General features: G+C 39.9%; 2 protein-coding genes across 5 annotated transcripts in view; one reads left to right on the top strand and one right to left on the bottom strand.

The window, feature by feature from the left end:
- LOC133272551 (cohesin subunit SA-2-like) overlaps window positions 1-2,280 on the bottom strand; it is a 57,833-nt gene extending 55,553 nt beyond the window's left edge. For all 3 annotated transcript variants that reach the window (XR_009744466.1, XM_061459786.1, XM_061459788.1), the window contains exon 1: window positions 2,105-2,280. Coding sequence is in view for 2 of the 3 variants with exons in the window: in XM_061459786.1 (XP_061315770.1) it covers window positions 2,105-2,148 (44 nt within the window). In the remaining variant the exon portion in view is untranslated. The remainder of the gene's footprint in view (window positions 1-2,104) is intronic.
- A 1,131-nt stretch (window positions 2,281-3,411) lies between these two features.
- On the top strand, window positions 3,412-14,483 carry GTPBP6 (GTP binding protein 6 (putative)). Of its 2 annotated transcripts, none has more exons than XM_061459791.1 (10): window positions 3,412-3,818; window positions 6,443-6,569; window positions 6,999-7,069; window positions 8,652-8,782; window positions 9,223-9,293; window positions 9,723-9,881; window positions 11,484-11,692; window positions 12,891-13,039; window positions 13,341-13,493; window positions 13,962-14,483. In XM_061459791.1, exons 1-10 carry the CDS (start codon window positions 3,516-3,518, stop codon window positions 14,101-14,103), a joined length of 1,515 nt encoding a protein of 504 aa, XP_061315775.1. In that variant the 5' UTR covers window positions 3,412-3,515; the 3' UTR covers window positions 14,104-14,483. The 2 variants fall into 2 exon arrangements, with proteins under 2 accessions (XP_061315775.1, XP_061315774.1); XM_061459790.1 differs by having other exon boundaries at window positions 6,432-6,569.
- The last annotated feature ends 489 nt before the right edge of the window (window positions 14,484-14,972 follow it).

The following is a 14,972-nucleotide window of genomic DNA, read 5'->3' as shown; positions in this document are numbered from 1 at the left end:
AACGCCAAGTAAAGCAACATCTCTGTGATGAAACCAGTTAGAGTAACTTTCACACATGCACTAAGGCATCTGTCTTAAAACACTCAACAAATGCAAAAAGCACTAAATACTAATATTAAAAAGCCATTTACTTTTCTGAACTGCTTTGGTTATCAGTGCACCACAGCACGTAGCAATGCCATAGGAAGCACCATGCTACAACAGACAATCTACACAGAAGTCGAAATTTTTAAAATACAGGCATTATCAACACTCATGTTTTTCCTTTCTCTTTTTTCCCTTTTAATACTGGTGTTTCCAGTAAGACTGTTCATAAGGCAGGTACTTAAACATTCGCAGGAACTAGACCAGAGCCTAGAAACCAAACTTCATGAAACCACTTAGAGATCAACAGAGATGTTTTGGTTGAGTTTTTATTTGCACAACTAAGTTTCTGTTGAAGAAACTGTTAAAAGAATTAAGATGTCCTCTAACCTTCTTGAGCAAAGTAGGAACCACTGGATCTAGTTGAGGATGACATGATCAATTCTGCAGCAGTTCTTATACATCTCTCTATTTAATATCTTTTCAACTATAGGAGTGCAACTGTAGGTTTGACAAATTTTGAACTAGTGGGTTTTTTGCTCTCCTCTGCTAGTCTATACCATACCGAGCACTTTTGTATACCTAAATTCACTGCCTCATGCTGGTAAGAAACAATTCCCTGCTATTCACTTTGTTTCCATCAGCAATCAGTAGGAAGCACAGGCATTCCTATCTTATCCTAATTTTCGCTTTTATACCCTGTATGGCTCTGACTCTTTTTGATCTCATATGCCTGCCACAATACAGTCCTTTCACTAGCACTGGAAGTACTAGTGATGAGATAAAACATCTTGAAGCTGGAAGGAGGCGAAGTCCTTCATCTAGTCCTCAAACACAATACTGTTCCAAGAATTTCTGAATTCAGTTTTCTCATTTCAATAAACATTTGGAGCAGATTTAGTGACTCACCCTTAAAAAGAAAGCTACCTATTTAACAAAGATAACATTGCTTTAGCTGCATAAAAGGAACAATTAACCTATGCTACTGGAAGAATCCTACGTAGACTTTTAAAATTAGAAATTTCAATACAGCTGTTTCATCTTTTAGAAGCAACATAAGAAACTCAGGTAAGCAATTGCCAGATGCCCTTCTGACACTTTCACAAGTAAGAGGCTGGCTTCAGATGAAACATACTGGAAAGGACATATGGGAAGCTATATTAATTGTTATCATGGAATATGAGGAATACACCTCTCAGCCTTTGTTAGAGCTTAATGAAGCAAAAGACCTAGAGCAGACATCCTCAGAAGGTGGCAGGATCAGCAAAGATTGGGCTGCAACGAATGCATGCAGCACTGGACTCCTAAGCAGCTTCACCCGTTGAAACTAGACAAGATATGCCCAAATGCTTTAGCTTTACCTTTTATCTATTTGTATCTGCTCTAGTAGAACTTCTAAATACCACTTTGCAGACAATGATATGAATATATTTGGTTCATAGATCACCTCAACTGATGACTGGAGAAATACATTATGAAAGGAAGAAGACATGACATATCCTAATTAAAAAAAAAAAAAAGAGAAGCAATTCCCTCTGCAGTGCCAACAGGCAGATTACAGATTACTTAGCAGTCTTCCTGCTCAGTATCCCCAAATCCACAGCTGAAGTGAACATGTGTTGACTATCAATCTGCCCTTTTTTTTTTTTTCCTCAAAGTAGGTTTATTTCCACTGTGGTGAATAATCACAGAATCATAGAATGGTTTGGGTTGGAAGAGACCTTAAAGACCACCTGGTTCCAACCCCCCTGCCACAGGGGTGCACAGAATAAGGCACAGAAAAGCTTGTAAGGCCAAGGTTCCTGCATAAAGCACTACATTAAGAAGATGCTAAACAATACATAAAGGGAATAAAGTGGAGAAATTAGTAACAAGACATAGTGCATAGCAAATCCCTGCTTTTTCCCCCTCCCACCAAAACGACACATGGTAGACTGCCCAGTATCTGTGGGGCACAAATTCAAGGGACAGCACCTTAATTTACCAATAAATTCTCCAGGCAACCTCTGACAGGTCTTACTTTTGGCTGGGAAGGTTATTGGCTGTGTTGGGCTCGGCTATCATTTCCGCTACATTATTTCAGCAGTATAGGCAGCAAGCTAACAAGAGCAGCACTTCTTTTGAGGCAATTCACCAAGATCAGTAGTGCTAAAAACTTATCAAGGCTCTACTTCTTGCGGGTGAAACAGCAGCCAAAAACTGTCAAGAAAAGAGGAAAAAAAAAAGAGAATTAATTCATAGAACCATAGAATGGTTTGGGTTGGAAGGGACCAGTTACAACCCTCCTGCCACAGGCAGGAACACCTTCCACTAGACCAGGTTGCTCAAAGCTCACTCCAGCCTGGCCTTGAACACTGCCAGGGATGGGGCAGCCACACCTTCTCTGGGCAACCTGTGCCAGTGCCTCACCACTCTCATAGTAAAGCACTTCTTCCTAATATCTAATCTAAATGTAACTCTTTCAGTTTAAAGTTATTACCCTCTTGTCCTGTCCTTACATGCCCTTGTAAAAAGCTCCTCTCCGGCTTTCCTGTAGGTCCCCTTTAGGTACCGGAAGGCTGCTATAAGGTCTCTCCAGAGACCTTCTCCAGGCTGAATAAGCCCAGCTCTCTCAAGCCTCTCTTCATAGAAGTGCTCCAGCCCTCTGATCATCTTTGTCGACTCCTCTGGACACACTGCAACAGTTCCAGGCAGCTCCCTCAAAACCAAGTCGGAAAGCCCCCCGCAAAACCAGTCCGCAGAAACGGATGCGACTCCGAGAAACACATTACTTCAGGCAGGCGAATTCGCAGGTGGCACCTCAGGAGCCCTGAGGCGGCAGCGCTACAAAGCCGCCGCCCGTGAGAGAGCCTTAAGTTCCCACGGCCATACGGCCCGCTGAACCCTCCTCTCCCGGGGCAGACCCCGCAACGCCGGCGGCCCGCACCCCGCACAGGCAGGGCTGCTTCAGGAACAACACCGTCGCTGTGATGGGACGCGGGAAGCCCGAGACCCGAGACCCCGGGTCGTGCCAGAGAAGTATGAAACGCGGTGCGTCAAACCCGGGGTCTGTCACTCACCTGCGCCGTGGCCGCGATCCGCAGGCCGGGGTGCGCGCCCACACCGCCCCTTGGCTAGCCGCTCCCCCGCCCCTTACTGCGGCGGCCTGAGCCCCGTCTGCAGACCCGCGTCAATCACGGCCCATCCCTCCGCACCGCCAGGCCTATCAGGGGCGTGGGCCGCTGTCACGTGGCTCGATACCGCCCATTCGGGGTGCGTTAATGCCGTCGGGCTTCCGTAGCGGCCGGGTGAGGGCCGGAAGGATGAGGTTGTAGTGGTGTCTGCAGCTGTTTTGACCGGAGGAGGGGTGATTATGGGGCCTGGCCGCATCTCGCAGTCGTTCCTTGCGCGCTGCCGACTCGTGGTGGCGGCTCTCGGCGCGGCCCGCTGCCATGGCGGGCCGCTGTCCGCCCGCCCGCTCAGCGCCGCCGCTGGCCTACGGGCTCCCCAGCGGCCGCCGGGCAGGAGTGAACCACCACGGGCAGGCGGCGGAGGGCGGTGGAACGGAGCGGCGAGCGCCGGCGGGGATGAAGAAGAAGAAGAAGAAGAAGAAGAGGAGGATGAGGATGAGGATGAGGCGGAGCTGGAGGAGCTGCTGGGCCCCTCTCCTCTGGCTGTGGAGCCCGGCGTGCAGCGCGTGGTCGTGGTGCACCCGGCGGTCAAGTGGGGCCCAAAGAAATCGCCGCTCACCACTGGTGCGTGGCCGCGCCGGGGCTGGGGTATGGGGAGGCTTCGGACGGTCATCCGACAGTGGGTCCTGGCAGCCAGCCGCGCCACTTCTCGGTTTTCTCCCGTTCTAGGTCTCTATGGCCCGCAGGAGTACTTGTAGGGAGTGAGTGCCATTAGCGTAAAGTAGATCCGTTACTGGAGTGGTACAATAGAAATACTGTCTGGGACAGCTAGCGAAATACAGGCTCTGATGAAAAGTCTTCGTGGCTGATCTCTGATAACCTTTTAAGAGACAATGTGCTGTCAGTGAGTGTTAGCAGATCTGTGCTTTGACTTTTGGATCACCATAGCTTTGGGGCTTGGAGAGCAGAACGACTCTGTGTATGGAGCTTTAAGGTTGCTTAAGGAAATAGAAGTGTTTCACCCTCCTTAGCAGAACGTTAATAGCCTTCAGGCTTCAGCCTTGCTGTCTGGCCAGGCAGGCAGGAGTCCTGCACTCTTAGGCTTACCCAGGAGTTGGGTGAAAAGCAAGAATACTCTCCTGGCATCATCATATGGCTTGGGTTGGAAGGGACCTTAGAGGTCATCTAGTTCCAGCCCCTCTGCCATGGACAGAAGAAGTTCCTCAAAGCCCATCCAACCTGGTCTTGACCACTTAATGGAAATTATCTAAATATAAAGCTGTAAAGTGAAGTGTGTTAGAGCAACATCCTCAGCAAAGCAGCACAGACCTGCAGAAAGTAGGTTTTCCTGGGGTGCATCTAAATCCTTGTAGCTGTCTAATATATAGGTATTAATCATGCACAATTAAGATATATTATTAACTTGATACTCCTTGAAATATTTCTCTGATTACAAAGTTGGAAAGGATTAAGCATCTCATAAGTTAGCTTTTTGTATATAGACAGTTTATATATGATTCTTCTTGTACTCCAATTTTGTGATGAACCTAAATCTCATTTAGGTTTTTTTAGTACTGCTTATTATAACAAATTGTTATGTTGCAGAAAAAGGTTGTAACCTTTTCAAAATTTACATAAGCAGTCCCATTTTACAACTGAAAAATAAATAAAATACGAAGGCACCTTTCTGTCCAGACATGCAGAAGAATGGCAGTGATCCGTTTCCATTTATTTACGCCCTCCAGATGAAGAGCCTGAATTCTGAACAAATGGTTTGGACTGATTGTTGAAACACCACAGGTACAACAGGAAATCTTACAAGGAACACTAACAATATGAGGAGGAAGAGGATTGTGGTTATCTTTAAAAATGTATTACCTTTTTGACCAGGGTAACATATTTGATATATAAATTTGGCTTTGCGATGTAGAAGGAATTGGAAAATCTGTTATGAAAGGAGGAAAAGTGGGGGAAATCAAAACTGGATACTCTGATCTGATACCACAGAATGGTTGAGGACCACCAGAGGTCATCTAGCGCAACCTCCCTGCTCAGGCAAGGTCAACTAGAACACATTGCTCAGGATTGGGTCTTGAATCTCTAGGGAAGGAGACTGAACAATGTCTCTATGCAATTTATTTCAGTGCTCAGTCACCCTCACAGTAAAGTTTTTCCTTGTGTTCAGGTGGAATTTCTTTTGTTTCAGTTTATGCCCCTGCCTCTAGTCTTACTGCCTGGCACCACTGAGTCTGGCTTCATCCTCTTGAAGCCCTCCCTTCAGATACTTATACACATTGATCAGATCACCCCTGAGCATTCTCTTCTCTAGGATGAACAGGCCCAGCTCTCTCTGCCTTTCCTCATATGAAAGATGCTCCAGACCCTTAATAATCATAGTAGCACTTCACTGGACTTGCTTCAGGAGCTTCATGTCTCTCTTTTGCTGGGGAGCCAGAATTGGACACAGTATGCCAAGTGAGGCCTCACCACAGCAGAGTAGAGGGGGAGGATGACCTCCTTCAACCTGCTGGCAATCCTCTTGCTAATGCACCCCAAGATACTACTGGCCTTCTTGGCCACAAGGGCACATTGCTGGCTCATGCACAACTATTATCTACCAGGATATGCCCATGTAGTGTTTGTCATTTCACAAAGTCCTCAGAAGTCAGTGCTTTGCCATGTAGATGTGTTTTTTTTAAAGTGACTGATGAACCAGAATACAGGATCGGAATCTGCTGGTTTTATCAAGTCATAAATCAGTGTAAGTCCTTTATGAAAAAGTAGCAGTAAAGTTAGCAGCAGGATATGTCATATTAGTAATTCTTTAAATATTGCCACAATACACAAAGGAATTAATCACCCAGGTTTGTGCTCATCTGAAATAACATAATTTATTTTCCAGCTAGTTAGTTATTTCACTTGTTAAGGCAAAAAGCTTGATAATTTCTTTGCTGACAATACAGTTAAAAATTCCTCTAGATCAACAACCGTGGAAATAATTTGTACTGGTAGAAAGATGCTTTGTGTGATAAAATTGCATCAAAGTAGAAGTAAATTACTCTGATTAGAGGCAAGACATTTTGCTCCTTATGCAATAGGTTGATATAAATAGCCTTGTCGAATTTTAGTGTAGCTTACTGTTTCCCTTTTCATGCACGTACTATAGTTATTGGAAATCTGGGCGAAGTTATAATGGTATATTATAATCTTTTTTTTTCCTTTTTTGTATTCCTAAAGCTGAATTACAGGTTGCTGAAGCCGTTGCTCTTGTAGATACCCTTCAGAACTGGACAGTTTTAGATAAAATAGTTATTCCTACAAAAAATCCTGACAAGAAATTAATTTTTGGCAAAGGAAACTTCCAGGTTTTAACAGGTAAGGATGGAGATTTTTTCAGTCCTGCAGCATTCTAAATGGAAGGTTTCTGCAGTTGAACTGTTTAAAGATATGTAAGAAAGCTGAAGAGAGAATGTTGTTCATCCATCGTGCAGGTTTGCAAACAAGCATCAAAGAATTTTCTTGAGGTTACAAAGCAGCACAGAGTACAATTAATCTGAGATCACTGAAAATGTGTGAGTCAACTTAATCCCTACATTCATGTGACTGACACAAGTGAAACTGGCGTCTGTTCTTGACATAGTACTAAACTAGTGCAATTACAACTCTTCTGTGAGCAAAGAACATGATGCCATTTGAATATTTTATGAGCATTCTGCTCTGTGCAAAATGGTTTTATATTCTGTGAATTTTAAAAAGAGAATTGACATTTAACACTGTATTTTGCAATGGTTATCCATCTTTTAGAAAAGATTAAAAAATTGCCCCAAGTGACAGCTGTCTTCTTGAATGTGGAAAGAATATCTTCACTAACAAAGGTAATTAAATAGAGTATAAAATAAGTTTCTTTGAATCACTGTTGTTCAGAAGCTCTTGATTTTACAAGAAGTAGGGTCAGTTATGACACTGAATTCGCAAGTGGTAATATATGTGGCCACCTGGACACACCTGGAGTTTTGTTGAAAGGAAACTTAATTCCTTTTACATTTGTCTGGTAGATATTTATGTATTTCCAGCTCTTGTGCATGAAATTTTCGAGCAATCTAATAACCATGCTCCTGCATTTACCACTGACCCCACTGAAAATGTTGAAAAAGTTACTTAGGGTCTTTTTTTCACAAATTAAAGGTGACAGCCTAGCTTTTGTTATGAAGAATGTCAACATTTTGGATTAGCTATATGCAGAAGTTTTTATACTTACATGGATAGTGTCTTTATTTTCCCATAGTTCTGTGGGACACTGTACTGTATTTTTAATACGAGGTGTAAATTCAGAGCAAGCTTGTATTTAAATGTTTCAAATATTGAAACTTTCATTCCTAACCCTTAAATAGAAACCATATTTTAAATGGGTGGGGAAAGGAGCATGATTCACTTTTTTGAACACTAGGAGTAAAACAACTGGTACATAAACTATAGATGCTCTTTGAAATGCTTAGACAAACTGAAATACATACTTTTTTAGGTTTTTTGTGTATACAGCATCATACAGGGTGTAAAATGCATGCAAAATCCATAAACATAATGCTTTGCTGGTAGTTTTGAACGCTTTCCCTGATTATAAAATGAACAGAGATGGTAAATATCTCTAATAAAGTTACTTTAAGCACTTTATTGATAAAATGTAAGTTGAAAATGTTTCATTTCAATTTTCTAGTTGATATTCCCTAATTTATAGTATGTGTTCTTACAGTTCTGCATTTGCTAAAAAGTTTTTCTCGTACAGATCTGAACCTTAAGAGCAATTTGATAGGGTTAATTCAAGAAAGTGCTTGAGAACATGTGTGAAACAAGCATTCTGGATTTTAGAGAGAGCAGAGGGGACCTATTGCATACTTTAAGTGTCTTTTGCTGAATTAGAACAAAGGTGGGGAGGGTTGTTTGGGTTTTGGTTCGTTGACTGGGGTTTTTCAAGTATTTTGTGAAAAGCTGCTTAGGAAATAATTTTTTTTGCCTTGCTGTCTATAATTTGTTTGTTTAATTTTGGTATTTTTTTTTCTTTTTCCTCTATTATCCCTATCATTTCCCATCACAGCATTTCATAATTATTTTTTTACAAGGACTTAACCACTGAGATTCTTGATTCTGAGATATGCTGTTAAGGGCTGTTGTCAGAATCTGTCGAAGGCAGTGGAAGGATTCTTAATAGGTACAGACATAAAGTTCTGCCCTCTAAACTTTCTTTAACACCTTTCTTCATGGTCAACCAGTTTTGCCTTTGTGTGCTCATAATCGTTGCCCATCCACTGAAATGGAATCCTCTTAAGTTCAAGTGTCCTGAAATCCTCTAAGGTCAAGTGTCCATCAGCTAACTGTAACTGTAGTGCTATGTAGGAATTGATCTACAGATTCTGTGGGGGACAGAAAACATCTAGGTTATTTTGTCTTACATGGCTAAAGAAAGAACTAGAAGATGCCTGGGGTGTGAAAGTCTTTGACAGATACACGGTTGTACTTCACATTTTTCGCTGTAATGCCCGGACCAAAGAAGCAAAACTTCAGATAGCACTGGCTGAAATTCCACTTCTCAGGTACCTTGAGCTGTGCAAATCACGTACTGATATTCACATAGTTTAGTGACTATTTCTTTACAGTAACAAAACTTATAGTACTATACTATGAAGAAAAATGACACCATTTGTGTCATATATGGTATAGACATGTTTGTACATGGCAGTTGGTGTGAGTTGCATGGATGCATCAGGACCATCTTTGGCTCTCTGAAATTTCAGAATAGCCATTATAACTTGCTAAAAGAGTTGCACGCTTTTTCAAACCACATTGAGAAGCTAGGAAAATGTGGAAATCTGTTGCCATGCTTCTCACCATGAGCAGGTTTTATTTAAAGCTCTGTCATTTAGCGGTTTTGTTTGTGCTATTAGAATATCACTACTGCTTCACATTTGTTAGGCATTTTAGGATAGCTTGATTAAAGAAAATTGCTCTTAATTAACTGTCACTCCACTGCCAGGTCAAACCTGAAAAATGAGGTGTCTCAGCTAGATCAGCAGAGAGGTGGATCAAGATACATCATGGGCTCAGGTAAATTCTCATGAATTAGAGGATTTATTTTCTCCATAGCCTTTGAACAATATTAATTGCATCTTATTTATTTGGAGGAGGCCAGGAGGAAAAGCTGTTTGTGTTCTGCATCTAATTAAGTGAACATACAAAAATGTGTTGGAAAGTAGCTTAAAGTTTTGGTCTGTTCTGGCTCAGTAAGTGGCCATGAACAGACTGTTTGCTGCCACAGGGGTTTATCGTAAGTGTACATGGTTATTCTAGAGTGCTTAGTGCATATTTTAATAATTAGTTGTAACTGACTCTTAGGCAAAAATGCGTAGTTTTAGTTGTTTGTTTATAGCTTCAGCTGCCCTAGCACTAAGTCGCCGATTTCCAAATGCGCAACATCACTTGGTTTACTGTTTCTCTTGTAGAATATTCTGCCAATTATTCATTTGTATATTTCAGGTGAAACATTTATGGAGATACAATATCGTATCTTGAAAGAAAAAGAACTTAAAATTAGGAATGCCCTGGAGAAACTAAGGAGGAAAAGGTCTTTACTTAGAACTCAACGCAAAAAACGCGAGTTTCCGATTATCTCAGTAATGGGTTATACTAATTGTGGTAAGCAAAACCTCATGAAACTGTAGCACGAAAGAGCTTACATTGTCTATTTTTTAATTAGAATCTCTAGCCAGAATCTCATTTCAGTGTGAATAGGCTTCTTCTTTTAATTAGTTTTTAAACTGTGTAATGAGTATGTGTCAATTAAGGTATAGTTAGGAAAGCAAATTATGCTGCTTGTAGTTAGTTCTTTTGGTTTTTTGGTCTTGAAGATATGTTTTGGAGAAATGCCTAGTACCTGTTGTGCCAAAAAGATTTTACATACAGTGCTGAAGACTATACTTTTAGTGTCCCTATGTATGAATCTCTATTACTTGATCAGAATGGGTGAGAGAAAAGTATGTTGATATTTGGATCACTGTGAAGGCTTGAGGCACAGGAGGAAAACTCAGGAGATGTAGCAGCTGATGTGGAAATATGCTTAAGAAGCACTGTAGCTTTTCATTGATTGATGTATAGTGTTCTGAGATGTTCTCAGAATCTAAATTAAGCTGAAGTTTTTCATACACAAGGCATAAATAGCCTTTGGACTAGATACTTTTTCAGGTTACATTATCTTAAGACCCATTTCATTTTCTTATTCAACATCTTTATAAAAACAAACTTACCTTGTACTAATTTTTATGTTATGGAATCATAGAATGGTTTGGGTTGGAAAGGACCTTATGATTATCTAATTCCAACACCCCCCACTGCCATGGGCAGGAACGCCTGACCTGGCCTCGAACACTGCCAGGGATGGAGCATTCACCGCTTTTTTGGACAATCTGTTCCAGTGCCTCACCACCCTCACAGTAAAGAGCTTCTTCCCTATATCTAACCTGAACTTCCCCTGTTTTAGTTTGAACCCATTACTCCTTCCATACTTTTAAAGCTGAAAAATCAAATATACATATTTTGCAGTATTGTACACATAATTTAAATACTTCAGCCAGGGTATATACTGAGCTCTTTAATGACTAAATTCTATGAAATATTCATTGAGTTAAATGAATGTCTTCAGTGATAAGTTCATGAGGAAATGTGTAATGAAAGCGTCAACCTAGTAAGCTATGAATTATTAGTGCTTCTGTTTACTGTTGGTTTTAACAAGTAAATATTGAATTGTTTGACAACAGAAGCACTGAGGAGTGTGTAAGTATGCTTTCTAATGCTGTCATGGCAGTGCTCTTCAGATAGTCTGAGAGGTGAGGGATGTGGGTAGGTCACTTTGCAGGTCAGTTCAGTATTTGATCATCTTGCAGTTTTGCAGCATAGCTTCCAGCTGTGGCTTTAAATCCAATTCCAGTTTTCAAAAGTTAAGACTGTCTTTGGATTTCCTAACATCATATAGATAACTAATCACAGAATCACAGAATAGTTGGGGTTGGAAGGGACCACTAGGGATCATCTCCACCCTAACTGCTCAAGCAGGGTCACCTAGAACACATTACTCAGGTTTGTGTCCAGATAACTCCTGAACATCTCCAGGGAAGCATAGCCTAGATTTAAATTAAATAGATCTGAAAAAATGTGTTACATCGCGCAACTCACCTGAGCCTTGCAAATTAAATTTTTACTTGAAACAAGCCACCAAAATCTCGTCTTTTTTCCTTTAATTAGGAAAAACTACTTTGATCAAAGCCTTGACTGGGGAAGCAGGAATTCAGCCCAGAGATCAGCTGTTTGCCACTCTTGATATTACAGCCCATGCTGGCTATCTGCCCTCACATATGGCAGTTATTTATGTTGACACCATTGGATTTCTGACTGATCTCCCACATAATCTGGTTGAGTCCTTTTCAGCTACCTTAGAAGAAGTGGTTTACTCAGTAAGTAGTTGACTATAAGAATTGAGAAGTCAATTTCCTTTTGGATAATCCTCACTCCTTCAAAAAAAGAAGTTAATTGGAATACTGCTCTTAGTGAAGCATGTGGCTGACTAGTATTGGGCTCCTAAGATAATGATGTATCTCACCATAAACCCATTTTCTCATACTTGAAATTATGCAGAATGTATAGATATGATGAGATTTCAGAAAGGGTTTTTTTGGAGTATATGTGTCCTTCACTAGCGTAAACCAGGTAACTTAGACTTTACTCATTAAATATCTGAAAACCTAAACACTGCATCTGAATAATTTGAGGTTAGCTTTCTTAAGAGTTAAAAATGAAATAAAGCCTCTGGAATGATCTGGTTTTAACTTCAGGTTTCCTATAGCACTATGAGTGGGTGATTGTGATGTGATGCAGGCAGCATGTGATAAACATAAATATACTTTTCCAATCATTTTCTCATTAAAGTTAGTTTCCTGTGTTATAGCAAAGTGTAAGTCTGCATACACAGACATTTAAACAAAAAGCCTGTATCATCAAAGGTAATGAAATTCAGTGGTAACTACATGCTGGAATACTGCTGAGAATTAGACTTCACCATGTAATAATAGGACTTTCAAAAGCTGGCTGCAATTATCCTGTTTGTTTCTCATTTTGAAGTGTTAAATGAAAGGCGTGAAATTTAATTCTCACTGATTTTCGGAAGTTTGAGGCAGTATCTTGAATAAAGATGATGAAACACTGTGAATGCAAATACTGAATTTGGTTGCTTCGTTTTTATCACAGCAAACATGATTGTGTATGTACTTGAAACTGGTAACTTTTGTATAACACTTTCTAAGTGAAGCAGCAATAATAGTATCTCAGGAGCTAAGGATGAGGATAATCTTCTGCATTTTAAATGTAAAAACATAATTACAAGTTAAGTGGGGGTGTTCCCTCATTTTGAAACATTTTTTTCAGCCATTACCCTAAAACCATTTTGGAGCTCACTCTTTTCCTTCCCCAGTATTTTTTAAGCTTTATTGTTACACAGCCTTAGCTTTGAAAAAATTGATCAGTTATTATTTGAAGTCTGAATTCTGTAACTAGTTTGATTGACTGGGTTTGTTTTACATTGGTGTGTAAAATCTCTACAACCTGCTAACTGATGTATTTTATTAAGTAATTGTCTTATATATTGATGCTTGCTAGGATCTTATAGTTCATGTGAGGGATATTACTCATCCAGAAACCATCCTCCAGAAAGCAACTGTGCTGTCAGTTCTGAAGAATCTGAATCTTCCCAGCCATTTACTGGACTCAATGGTGGAAGTTCATAACAAAGTGGATTTGATAGAAAGGTAAGCAGAAGATGCTAAATGTACTTAGACAGTTCTAATGTTCAGAAATCTTTAATTCTTAGTCTAGAAACGAGCTCCCACACTTTTGAATACATTTAATAGTGTTTCTCAATCCTTTACGTATCTAACTGTGGTCTTAAAAAAGAATGAATTATCTTTTAATTACAAAATAAATCACTTGTGTAGACACAATGTGTAGGAATGTACCAGTATAAAGTAACGTAATTAAATGGTCCATGCTTGGAATATTTTCATGACCTAACCTTCATGAGCAAACATGTCTGCAATGGCTACTTTTAAGGTATAAACCCGCTGAAGAAAATGTGTTAGCCATTTCTGCTCTACATGGACAAGGTTTAGAAGAGCTGAAAGAAGAAATAGAGAAAAAAATTTTGACAGCAACAGGGAAGAAGATTCTGACAGTTAACGTCGACTTAGAGGGACCTCAGCTGAGGTAAATGATTTTTAATTGTAAGAAGGACTTGGAGAAATATGAAACTGTTAGTCCTGCATGTCTTAAAATTTCCAAATCGTATAATACTGATATCAGTCTGCATTAAGAATTACACTGGCAATTATCAAAGTTTTCTGACCTATTGAGAAAAAATATCCCCATTAGATACCGTGGAGTCTGCGGCTGAAAGTGTCCTTCAGAGGTCTGTGTGTTGGTATTATAAAACATACTTCCTGAAAGACCATGCCACTGGTCCTGGAGCCAGATTGCTGAGAAAAATGCAAATCTGAAAGGTTTATGAAAACACTGTGCCCTATTTCCAAAGAGCAAGTAGCAAATTAGAAGTGAAGCACTTTGTCTTTTAAAGTGTTACATTACCTGGATTGCAACATACTGGCCTAAAATAAAGATCACATTGTATGCAGTGTGTTATACCTTTAAGATGCTAATACACTTTTACTGTTACAGTTGGCTCTATAAGGAAGCAACAGTTCAGGAAGTAGAAGTGATGCCTGAAGATGGCACAGCCAGGGTGAAGGTGATAATCGGCAATTCTGCTTTTGGCAAATACAAAAACCTCTTTCCCAACAGTAAGATTTATATGCCGTGAAACTGCATCTGCTTTTCTGGGAAAAGAAACTGATCTCATTAAGAAGATGTGAAATTAAATCAATGACTTGTTAGTCTGGGTGCTGAAGAGAGTATTCCTTCTCCAGTTGATGATTTTCATGTGTTTGAGAAGTGGACACTGTTTCAGAAAACTTCTATTTGGACACAGTAAGAACTTTGAGCTTCATTCTGTCAGCAAGTGTAAGGACAGCACCAAGTTTTTAATGTTAAAACAGCTGTTGGTTGTAAGTTGTGGACCTTCATACACATGGAAATCATAGGATGGCATCTGAATTAACCTTCAGAAAAGTACCAAGTTTCTTATATAAATAAAGCTTTTTAAACCTTTTTTTTTTTTAGAATAAAATAATATTTATTATAGTTAAGGTGTCTTGGATGGTCATTGGAAAAGGAAAGTTACTGAACAAAATGTTGCTGGCTGTATATAAATGATAGAGATCAAGATGTATTCAAATACAGTGTGTGAACCTAAGTAAAATAACTGCCACATCTTATTTTTGAAATCTCCTGGGTTCAGCTGTTCTGAGTTATCGGCTGGGCTTAAACTGTGACATGAAGCAAAAATCCCCATGGATTTGTATATTTAAGCAATAAATTGATATAAAATAAATAAAGTTATAAATGAAGTTACCTGTGAACATCTTTTACCCATACAGGTTTCTTGCCTACAGTAATTTATCCACAATACCTGTTACTGTGTCAGTTCTTGGAGCAAACATGTAAGCTACAGCAAACTATGGATTTTGTGTGAAATTATTTCACAAAGGAAAAAAAAAAACAAGCTGATCCATTACCTGAGTGATGAATTACTACTGGGAACCAATAAAACAATCAGTATCATCACAAAAA

The sequence above is a fragment of the Pezoporus flaviventris genome, unplaced genomic scaffold, assembly GCF_033815535.1.
Source record: "Pezoporus flaviventris isolate CSIRO_AGI_PZ_B2104156 unplaced genomic scaffold, CSIRO_AGI_Pfla_v1 ptg000030l, whole genome shotgun sequence".
Classification (NCBI taxonomy): domain Eukaryota; kingdom Metazoa; phylum Chordata; class Aves; order Psittaciformes; family Psittacidae; genus Pezoporus; species Pezoporus flaviventris.
This window is presented reverse-complemented; position numbering and strand designations above follow the sequence as displayed.

Excerpts from the sequence above, each read along its gene's own strand:
- GTPBP6 (XM_061459790.1), top strand. The coding sequence starts at position 3,437 with ATGGGGCCTGGCCGCATCTCGCAGTCGTTCCTTGCGCGCTGCCGACTC. Across the intron at positions 6,570-6,998 it reads AAACTTCCAGGTTTTAACAG|AAAAGATTAAAAAATTGCCC; the intron begins GTAAGGATGGAG and ends TCCATCTTTTAG. Across the intron at positions 11,693-12,890 it reads TAGAAGAAGTGGTTTACTCA|GATCTTATAGTTCATGTGAG; the intron begins GTAAGTAGTTGA and ends GATGCTTGCTAG.